At 37.5% G+C, this 12,206-nt stretch overlaps 2 protein-coding genes across 2 annotated transcripts in view; one reads left to right on the forward strand and one right to left on the reverse strand.

The window, feature by feature from the left end:
* Positions 1-12,206, reverse strand: part of ACYP2 (acylphosphatase 2) — a 320,771-nt gene that overhangs the window by 238,775 nt on the left and 69,790 nt on the right. The gene's annotated exons all lie outside the window — the stretch shown is intronic.
* Positions 11,039-11,326, forward strand: LOC119511990 (small ubiquitin-related modifier 2-like). Its single transcript, XM_037806462.1, has one exon. It carries the CDS (start codon positions 11,039-11,041, stop codon positions 11,324-11,326), a length of 288 nt encoding a protein of 95 aa, XP_037662390.1.

Here is a 12,206-nt window from a genome sequence, read left to right on the forward strand (position 1 = left end):
CTTTATAAGAGAATAAAAGACAGAGAGAAGACACAGAAAAAAACCCCAGAGAAGCTCAGAGAGAAAAGCTAGGGAAGTTGAGAGACAAGGACACACACAGAAGCTCAGAGAGGACACCACTGACGCCTGAACCTGGTAGCAATGAAACTCAAGAGAGAAGGGAGAGACCAGCAGACGGTGCCGTGTGCCTGGCCATGTGACAGAGGAGATGAGGATTGCCAATAGTGGTCTTCAGGGAGAAGGTATTGTCTTGTTGATGCCTTGATTTGGACATTTTTCAGAGCTTCAGAACTGTAAACTTGTAAGCTAATAAATCCCCATTGTAAAAGCCAACCCATTTCTGGTATATTGCATTTCATCAGCTTTAGTAAACTAAAACACCATCCTAGTGGGTGTGTGGTGGTACCATTGTAGTTTTAATTTCCATTTCTTGCAATCCCACTTCTAGGTATATACCCAAAAGGGCTGAAAGCATGGACTCAGACAGATATTCGTACACCAATGTTCATCACAACATTATCACGCTAGCCAAAATGTGGAAGCAATCTAAGTGTCCATCAACAAACAATTGGATAAACAAAATGTGGTATGTCCATATGATGGTATATTATTCAGCCATCAAAAGAAGTGAAGTGCTGGTACTTGCTACAATGTGGATGAACCTGGAAGACATAACGTAGCATGAAATAAGCCATATAGGAAAGGACAAACACTGTATGAACTCACTGATATGAAACAATTAGAATATGCAAATTAATAGAGTTCTGACTAGAGTAACAGGTTACCAGGGCCTGGGGTGGGGTTAGGGAATGGGGAATTAATGCTTAAATTGTACAGTTTCTATTTGGCTTGATGGAAAAGTTTTAGTAATGGATAGTGGTGGTAGTAGCACAACATTCAAATGTAATTAACAGCACTGAATTATATATTTGAATGTGGTTAAAAAAGGAAAGTTTAGGCTGAGTATACGTTACCAGAATAAAAATTTTAAAATCCATAGAACTGTACAACACAAAGAGTGAATCCCAATGTCAAGTATGGACTATGGTTAATAATATAATTATAATAATGTTTCAACAATTGTAATAAAGGCACCACACTAATGCAACGTGTTAATAATAGAGAAAACTGTGTGTGGGGGGGAGGGTATAAATGGGCATTCTGTATTTTCTGCACAATTTTTCAGTAAACCTACAAGTTCCCTAATTAAAAAAAATTAAAAATATCAAAAATAAATAAAATCTACCTTCCCCAAAGCTGGTAATATAAAAAAGGAGGCAGGTATTAACACTAAAGAAAACAAAAAGTTTCTGCAACAAAGGAAAGGTAATTAAAGTATACTATTTGACTCACCAATGACCAACATTTTCATCATAATGTAAATAATAAATATTACTTAACTAGAAATTAGGTTAGAATTATATTAGGAGGGTGAGAAAGGAAATATGTATATATGAGGGTGGAGTTAATAGATAATATCTAAAATTTATAAATCAAGAAATAGCAGTGTAGGCATATTACTTAGAAAAATGGAAATAAATACCAGAAAAAAACTGCAAAAGGTTTAAAAGCCTTTGGGAAGTACAGTACAGGGGGTGGGGGGACAAATACTGTGTTTTTTATTTTTCTTTTTTAATATAAGCTTTGTAGTGCTATTTAATATTTTGTATAACTTTGTACTACTTTGATACATTTTTAAACTCCCCCATACAAAAAAAAACAATGAGAATAAATCCAGAAATTATTCATGTTTCAGCTTGTATCGTACATTAATGCTAACACAATTTCTATTCAGAGACCCAGCATTTGCTGAATTTATGAACAGACCACTGCTCCATGTGCCGTCTCTATTAGCGACCAATATTAAAATTTTCAAAGAATTATTCACAAACGGAAACACAATCTCTCCTATTTCCTATGTCTGATTAATGAATATCCCAAAGCATGAAATACGACTTAAAAATACTTGTTTCCCAAATGTTCATTTATTCTCCACATTTAGTACACCACATCTGTTTGGCTTTTGATAACTGAATGAAAAAATCTCCCTTGCTCTGCTCTGCCTTGATCTGGTTCTCTTTTAGTCCCTTCTTAGATCATGACCTCATCACACTATCCAGGGCCTCCTCTGCTCTGACTCTGAGTATCTGTAGGCCCCACATTTCACCTTATAAATTACAAATATTCAGTACTCAATAAATAGTTTGAATATATTTTGCTGACAACAAATTTATGTTACAGTGAAGAACTTTATACACTGAGAACATAATGATCTTGCATAAACATGTTTTGTGTGCTTCTAATAAAATGTACTTTTTTGATTGACGGAACAAAGTAAATCAGTGCTTATGTGACAGCAAACACCTATCTTAGAATTCAATTAACCCTACATAGACTCAATGTTAGCTTCTTTACAGGAGTATTTTCTCCTCAAAATATTTCAAATGGATAAATTCTACAATCCTGAGGATGATTTTATATACAGAAGTCTTCCGATGAACTGTAAAGGGGAGAGAGATATTCATTAAAACTCAGCTTTTATTCTGAAGACTCATTGTAGCAAATTCTTCCTTATGAACACAGTTGAAGAGCAAATAAAATGTTTCCATCCATGGTTACTTGCTCAAGTTTATGACTTGGCCCAAAACAAACTCTGGTACTAACGCAGATTTATAGGTAGAAAACAGAATATGTGAGAACGATATGAAAAGGTTCATCACCAGGCAACTGCAAGGGGTAGATCGCAAAATTATCTTACGAAATTAATCAATCTAGGTGGTCTAGGTCATGGTTCAAGTCAAAATTCATACCCCTTCTCTGTCAACACATATACCCAGGGGCAGGGGAGAATGATACTAGAAAGTTATCTTACCCGAATTAGTTGGATAAAAGCTGTAATTTTCATTTAATTTGCAAATGCAAACGATTTTTCATTGTAGGAAAGGTTACGGGTAAATTATTTGTCATGCACGGCTCCTCTGTATTCTTAATATAGGTACCAACAGATAATATAATAAAAAGCTATTAAGGTGCTGGTGACAGATGGCAACTAAAATGCCTTCAGGCACAAGATACAATATACTCCGTATTTTCTGAAAAAAAAATCTGGACACATAAAAGCAGAAATATTTTTATGGGGAAAATAAAAATAGTTTGAAATCAGGACTGTCTTGGAAAATTCAAGAAGCATCATCATTGAAAATACACATCATTATAAACACTGAGAGAGACTTCATTTAATCAAGGAATACAATAAGGTTGCATTTTATGCACATTTAACCTTCAAAAATGCAACTGTATATTCTTAGCAGAAAAAATTTTTTAAAGAGAAATAGAAATGTAAGTAGTACAGACAATTGTGCTTCTGCTCAACCCAATAGCCTGTACCCTTGGCATTGCATACTATCCAACCTAAATGGCAAACCTATGGAAAGAATTTATGATTTTATTCAAATCATATCCTTAACCATGGGCACAGAAGTTAGAAGCAATGACCAAGCTATGAGTGGCGATGTCTTCTTGCCTGCCAGATCCACAGGTGAGCTCAGGGTGTCCTGCCTGGGTAAGCAGCCTAAATAGTTCTAACAGTGGCTTGCCTGGTTCCACTGATCAGCAATATACTGATCTTCTTTGAGGCTTCGCCTCATCCTGTGGTCAAGATGGTAGAAAAGGGTTACATCTTTTCCCTGCTCCCTGAAGAACTTTTCCTTATGGAGCTCTTTCTTAAAGTCGACTACATTTGTCCAGAAAGGGCATGCATTTCAGAACCTAACTTTCAGAGCTTCAATTTCCTTGTCTATACAATGAGAGTACTTGTATATATATTATAAAGCTGTATGTTTATGCAATATATGTTATAGAGTAGATACTCTGAGTTAGTGCCCACTTTTTCCCTGACTGACTTCAGAATTAGACTCATGCCTGGAACACGTAACAGCTTTGCTCTCTCTGCCAGATTAAATTTCTGGGAACATATAATTTGCTGAACAACAGATGTACCTAACATGCCTTTGGCTATTATGTATTATTTGTGGAGGAGACAGGAGTTAAGAGAATTAGTTTTGATGTCAGAAAGACCTGGCTTCAAATTCAAGCCCCACCACTAACTGTATGCCCTTGAGAAAGTCAATTAACCACTTTGAGACTCTTTTTCATTTGTAATAATATTTTAGCTCCCTTATAAGAGATTTTGTGGGGATGAAACATGATAACATATATCAAAATGTTTCATGAACTACAGAGTGCTATGTAAATGTAAGTTGTTTATATTATCATTATTTTTATTATTAGTAATGGAATTATTATAAATAATACTTAACTTTTATTATTCCTTACAGATGACTTAGAAAAAAAAAAGAAATTGTCGCATTTAAGAAAAACTAGTTATTGCAAAGCCAGCTCTTTCTTATACTGAGTAAAAGATAAAGTTAATAAACAAATATTTAAATAAAGAATACCAGCTAGAGAATTAAAATACAATGTCTAGTCTGAATCCTAACAAAAACAACTTCTTGTACTAATCTCCAAGAAAATAAATTAGCTTGGTTTTCTTATCACTAAAGTAATTCCTACTTCACTTGATTATTATAAGGACAAATACAGAAAAAAATGGGAAAGATGTCAAATCCTTTAAAAAGAAGTCTCCTGTATTCAGATAAAGTATGTGCTCCTCCCTTTCCTGAGGTGAATAATGTCCCCCCCAAACTTCATGTCCACCCAGAAACTGTGAATGAGACTTTACTTGGAAATAGGATCTTTGCAGGTGTAGCTGAGTTAAGGTGAGGTCATACTGGACTGGGATGGGTCCTAAATCCAATATGACTAGTGTTCTTATAAAAAGGGGAATATTTGAGCATAAAGACAGAGACACATATGGAAAAGATGGCCATGTGAAGACAGAGGGAGAGATTGGAGTGTGTCTACAAGCCAAAGATCAACAAGTTTCTCAGCAACCGCCAGAAGCTAGAAGGGAGGCATGGAACAGATTTTCTTCCAAAGCCTTAGGAGGAAGAGTGGCCGTGCCAGTACCTTCACTTCAGACTTCTAACCTCCAGTACTGTGAGAAAATAGATTCCTGTTGTTTCAAGTCACCCAGTGTGTGGTTCTTTATTATTGCAAGTCTAGGAAATTAATACACTCCCTTCTTTAGGTATGCTCTTGTGGGCAATCACCTCACCTTGGTTATGTACCTTATTCTATCAGCAAGAGTGCTACAGATATAATCATGTGAGGCTGTAGGTATGGTATAGTTAATGAAGGACATTTCTGAGGAATGTTAGAGGACTTTAGCTTTACTCTTCAATTAGAACACAGTTAACATACAGTACTGTTATGTTGAGAAGACTGTTGTGATGGTTAGGTTCATATGTCAACTTGGCCAGGTGATGGTCAAGGATGTTTGTGGCTGGTTAATAAACCAACAGGCTGGTTTATTAAATCATCAACTGGTTGCAGCTGTGACTGATGACATCAACGAAGGGCATGTCTTCCACAATGAGAGAATTCAGTGGGCTGGATTTAATCCAATCAATCAGTTGAAGACTTTTAAGCAAGACAGATAGAGGACTGTCACTTCTTTGGCCGACCAGTGAAGTGTATCCTGAGGAGTTCGTCGAAGTTGCCGGTTCGTTTCCTGAGGAGTTCATCAACCATCTTCGTTGGAGTTGCCAGTTTGCTGCCTGCCCTACAGAATTTGGAGTCGTGTATACCCACAGCTGCGTGAGACACTTTTATAAATCTTATATTCGTAGGTATCTCTCATTGATTCTGTCTCCCCAGAGAACCCTAACTAATACAACTGTTAAACCTACATCTGTCTTAGTTTGCCAGAGCTGCAATCAAATACCACAAAATAGGTTGGCTTAAACAGTGGGAATATATTGGTTCCCAGTTTCAAAAGCCAGAAGTCCAAATCAAGGTGTTGGCAAGACCATACTTTCTCCCAGAAGACTGTAGCATTCTGGTGCTAGCAGCCAGCAATCCTTCTTGGTGTTTCTTGGCTTGCATCTCTCTGCCTTCAGTCACATGGCGATGTCGTCTCCTTTCTAGCTAGAAAGAAGAGGACATCCCAGTTCTCTTTATAAGGCCTCCAGTAATCCAGATTGCGATCCACATTCAGTTGGCCACACCTAAACAGGACCTTGGAAGATTTTGTTCACAAATGATCCACATCCTGGCTAGCTTTAACATATTCAAATATACTATTTACAATGTTTCCACACCCACAGGAATGTAGATTAAGATTAAAGGACATGCTACAACCCAGAACCCATGAATCTTGAAGACAATTGTATAAAAATGTAGCTTATGAGGGGTGACAATGGGATTGGGAAAGCTAATAAGGACCACACTCTCCTTTGTCTAGTCTATGGATGGATGAGTAGAAAAATAGGGGAAGGAAACAAACAAACAAACAGACAAAGGCACCCAGTGTTCTTTTTTACTTTAATTGCTCTTCTTCATTTTAATTATTATTCTTGTTATTTTTGTGTGTGGGGTAATGAAGGTGTCAGGGATTGATTTTGGGGATAAATGTACAACTATGTAATGGTACTGTGAACAATCAAATGTACGATTTGTTTTGCATGACTGCGTGGTATGTGAATATATCTCAATAAAATGAAGACTTAAAAAAAATGAATACTAAAAAAAAAAAGATTAAAGAACATGTCTTCTTAGGGGTACATAATTCAATATACCACAACATCCAAATAAAATCCAGAAATTAAAATCACCCATTATCTCATTCTGTAAACTAGAAGAAACAGAATATTCAAGAAAATGAAAGTGAAATCAAGCTGTCTCTCAGCAGAATCTCACAAGAACTTCAAGCTTTCTTTTCACATCCAAGAAATTTTCTTTGAAAGAGAAACTTAGAAATGCTTTGTTGACAAATACAAAGAATCTGTATTAAATGTTGGTATTAAAATATTGTGCATAATCTAGAAATTACCTGGCTGACTACTATGCCATTGTAAGTGTCAAGCTCAATGAAAATAAGCTAAATTATACATCTTGCTATAAGTCATAATGTTGCCAAAATAATTCATCTTGTTCCTCTCTAGGCAGAAGTCTAACAAACTTCCTAAATCCTTACCAACTCCAGATCCTGATATGTTCTCAGAAATTGTTCTTCATTACACAGCAAATTGCTTTCTCAGAACTGTACCTTTGAGCTATAAGCCAGGATCTGGGATCTGAGGCCTAAATTACTGGTTAGGGTTTCTAAATTGACTTGATCCTCTATCCACAGAATCTGGACTAGCAGCATCATCAAGAAATTGATGGAATTGCTGACAGGAAATTGCTCCCTTCTTTCCCTTCAAGTGAAGTATAATAAAAGACCAAGAACATCTATGTCCTCTCCCAGTGAGAGTAGTTTTTATTCTCTGCATCAATCTGGGTCCAATCAGGAGCAGAAACCATATAGTAATTTAAACAGGAAGAAGTTTAATATAAAGAAGTATGAAGCAATGACAGGAGAGTAACTGTAAAGATGTAATGAGAGCGCTAGAAGATGCTGCAGAATTTTAGGGAAAGTACTCAAAAAAGGACAAACTTGGACAGGGATGCAGAGCTCATTGAAGGTGTGGTTACAACCCATTTGATGGCTAGGTTTCCTAGCCAGGGGTGGCCCATAGTTTTCAGGCAAGCAGAAACAACCCTCTGGGGTGCAGGTAAACCAAAGCTGGTGGGCAAGGCCTCCAGTCAGATGGAGACAGAAGCAGAGAGAGTCCGGGTGCAGGTGTGAGACCTGGAATACATAGTGTCCATGTCAGGATGGCCAGGAGAAACAAACCTTCAGGCTGTAGTCAAGCTGAAGCTGATGGATGGGTGCACAGAGGGCGCTGGGCTGCCACTGTGGGCACTGGTAGGATCGAGAGCTGGAGAAGCTCCCTCTGCAGGAACCCAGTACACCTCCAATTATGGTTCAGGGCAGAGTAGCTTTTGGCCACTGCTAGGATGAAAACTGAGCATCCAGCTTGCTAGACAACCAGCCCCTATGGAAGGTACCAGCATGCATGTGCTGAGCAGCAACTTGAGATGGGGTGCAGGCACATGCTGCCTGGGGCTCCCAGCAACCCTACTGCTGTCCAAGTCAAGAGCTGAAGAAAGCATCCAGCAAAAGCTGCCCCCTACAAGCAGTTGGCATTGTTAGAATCAAGCCATTAGAACCAAGGAATAAAACACATTCCTCCTTCAATCTCTTCCAGCACCCTGTACTGACAAAACTTAACACCATGTCAGCTGGCAAAGGAAAAATAGTTAAAGATCCCAGATCCTTCGTAACAGATTGGTCAGTAAAAGCTGAATTTGGAGCTGAGAGGCAATAAATTGATAACTGGCATATTCTCACTCCACAAAATTAGACCTCCCATTAATTGTTCTCTCTGCTGTCTCCTAGAATTTCTCATCACCCTGTGTTAATTGCTTCCATCAGCTCCCAATGACCTTGATCTCCTGACCTAGCTTCTCCAGCCATTTACAGTTGAATATCTCAGAAATGTCTCCATTGCCTCTGTAGAGGGTGGCTCTTAATTGTGACCCAATGGAGCCCACTGGTTGCAGATAAAATATTGCACAGTCCTTAAAGGAACTTAGAGCATTCAAAAAAGTTGAATTAGAGACTACAAAGGAGACACACGGGAATTGTTAGGATTATGAAATTGTTCTGTAAAGTACTGGGGTGGTATATCTATGCATTTTTCAAAACTGACAGAACTGTAAGCAAAATTTATTTAAAAAAAAATTTAGGATGTTGGAAGATCCCAAGATGCAAAGCAGACTCTGACAAATGAATCTAACCGTATTAAAAATGTATTACCTAATCTTACTAAAAGGGATTGGAGAGGGGGGAGAAGAGAGTGATCTAAGTAACTTTGGAAAATGGTATTTTGACTGGAAACCATGAAGCTGAAGATAAAAAGAACTGTACATAAATACTGTATTCTAGTCAATAAATTTGTTTCTTGCAGGGATACAGGTTAACCATTCTGAAAATACTTTACTCCTTACTAGGTTTAAACAAATGATAAATGATAGATAATGGGCTTCACACAGCCAGGTTTCACACAGTCAGAGAAAATTTATAAATAAGCAAGGAGGATAGGCTAGAATAAACTCTATGATACTAGATTAGAGTTGGCGACAACAGTATAAACTCATGTTTAGTTTAATATACATACAGGTAGCTAAATTCAGAAAGTATTAAAGATATGTGTGTTTGAAGTATTGTACAAGCATATACTACCTATTTCTGTCCACTGAGAAGGCCTAGAAGCATTTCCCACCCCGCACTCACCCAATATAATGGGCACACTTGTGCCCAGATCTTGGTTTTTAAAACAATTCTCCAATAAAAGGGAACCAGTACTCCTCAGAGAAATGGCTGATTCTAGGGCTGGGGCAGAGAATATGTACGATAAACTTGGAGAAAAGTAAATATAGTGCCAGAGAGTAAGGGGGTGCTCAAAAGACAAAGGGGACACAGGAGATAACCTGAAAGGACTCCCAATGGCAGAAACTGGAATAATTTGAACACAAAAATAACATAGTATTAGATTACAATCCAAAGTATGAAATAAATATACATAACTGAATAAACAAAAAAGGGGAGAAAGGGACAAACCTTTCTTACAGAAGAATTCCAAATAATATATGCAGATACTTCCCCCTCCAGGAGCGGAAACTTAATTCCCTCTCTTCCCTTGAGTGTGGGCTGGACATAGTGACTCACTTCCAAAAAACAGAGTATGATAAGGAAAAAAAAAGTAACTTTACAGTGAAGAGAACTGACAATGAAGAAACCAAATGATGAAGTTGAACATTAGCAGTCATGAGTCCCGTTATAAGAGGCACGTCACCTCCATGGTCTTCCTCCCCAAAACCCTTAACCCCAGTCTAAACTTGAAGACAATTCCCACCAAATCCAAATTGAGGGACATTCTACAAAATACCTGATCAGTACTCTTTGAAATTCTCAAGGTCATGAAAAACAAGGAAAGACTAAGGAATTGTCACAGATCAGACAAGACTAAGGAGACATGACAAGCAAATGGAATGTGGTAGCTTGGATTCAATCCTGGAAAAAAGACATTAGTTGAAAAACTGGTGAAATCCAAAGACAGTCTGGATTTTAGTTAATAGTAATGTACCAGTATTAATCTCTTAGTTTTGACAAATGTACCATGGTTATGTAAGAGTTTATATTAGGGGAAATGGGGTGAAAGGTACATGGGAACTCTCTGGCCCATCTTTGCAATTTTTCTTTAAATAAAAAATTATTCCAAAACAGAAAATTATTGAAATAAAACAAAATGTTGGATTACAGAGGCAAACCTCTGTAATGTTACAATATTTGTTACCTACACGAGTCTTACCTGCCCCTTCTGGGAAGGCAACATGCGATAGAGGGCCCAAGGTTACTGCTGGGGTCTGACAGATGTGGGTTTGAATCCTTGTTACTTACTGGCCAGGTGACCTTGGACAAGTAATTTAATCTAGCTAAACTTTAATATCTTCATTGTTAAAAGTGGAGACAATATACCTTTTTTTCTAATAGCAAAACTATTTTATTTTGTTTGCTTTAAAGAGGTGGACAAGGAAAACTAAATATCAATTATTTTCTCCGAAGATAATATGATTCTTTTAAGTGCAGCTTCCACCCAGAATCTTTTCTATCTATACATTTAACAACTCTTTCAAGGCTCTGAAAATTCACTAAGGGTTATTTTGAAGATGCTGTCAGAGACCCAGAAGACTCCCATAAATCCATATACACACCCGCTTCAGTCAAACTCTTTAAATTTGCATGTGGAACTCACATGCTGAAGAATGCTGATGAATTAATCAAGTCGAGTCGTTTTGCTTAGGGAAAGTGCAAAAAATCATTTTTGTTTATTTCTTGATTCATTTAAACAACAGTTCCTCCACCACTGCCGCCTCCTTCTGCCACTCCTGGTGCTGCTTGTGTGCTCGTATGGCGTGGACCTGGTACCTCTTTTGTGAAACAGCAGCTGAGGAGATTCCAGCTCTCCCCATGGCCAAGGAAAAACCCAAGGAAGGAGTCAAGACTGAAAACAACGATCATGCTAATTTGAAGGTGGCGGGGCAGGATGGTTCTGTGGTGCAGTTTAAGATTAAGAGGCATACACCATTTAGTAAACTAATGAAAGCCTATCGTGAACGACACAGTTTGTCTATGAGGCAGATCAGATTCCAATTTGACAGGCAGCCACTCAATGAAACAGACACACCGGCACAGTTGGAAATGGAGGATGAAGATACAATTGATGTGTTCCAGCAGCAGACAGGTGGTGTCTATTAAGAATGGAGCCTACTACTTTACTCCAGAACTCTGTTCCTACAAACCAGGAATATATTCTCAATTAGAAAAACCACAATTTGGTTCCACCACATCCTGACTACTACAGTTTAGTTTTCTCTATTCTTTCATTTTATCCTTCCCTGTTCCTTTACTGTACATAAAGTAACTGGTATAGGTGCACAAGCATATCGCTTTTTTTTTTTCACTAAATGGCCATTGGTATGTTTTGATTGATATCAAACGGAGAAGGGATGGGGAAAAATACTGGTTCTGTGAAAATACCCACTTTCTCCATTACTGGCATGCTCATTCAACTCTCATCTTTATATTCCAGTAGGTTATTTTGCTCTCACTGTTAAACAAAAACCAACAACATAAAAAATCCTTGCATACCTTGTTTGGTTGTAGAATTTTAGTGTTTTTCATTTATCATCATAAAACAAAGGACAACTTTTTTGTACATAGCTGTTACATGTAGGGCAATCTAACTTTAAGTAGGGATAAAGCACTCTAAAAGCAATGAATCCTAGATAGTTTTCCCTTCAAGTCAAGCGCCTTGTTTAAATAAATTTCTTGTTAAAAAAAAAAAATTAGGAAAAAAAAAATCAGTTACTGAGATTTGCTATGTGCCTGTGTTGTATTGATCACTGGAGACGCAATTGTAAAAAGAAAAAAGAAAAATGAAACAGATATTGCCATCACAGAGTTTACAGTCAAATGGGGAATGGAGACAAGAAGTTAAGCTGAGAGGGCTAGCTTCTATGTAGGCCCCTAAGGGGGGCCTCCCAAACTAACCTAGAATATCTAAACTGTTGAAAAATGTAAGAAAAGGATAAAAGTTTAGCATCCACATAAAGGTCACATGGAATAGGGAAGATGG

The sequence above is a fragment of the Choloepus didactylus genome, chromosome 17 (genome assembly GCF_015220235.1).
Source record: "Choloepus didactylus isolate mChoDid1 chromosome 17, mChoDid1.pri, whole genome shotgun sequence".
NCBI lineage: Eukaryota > Metazoa > Chordata > Mammalia > Pilosa > Megalonychidae > Choloepus > Choloepus didactylus.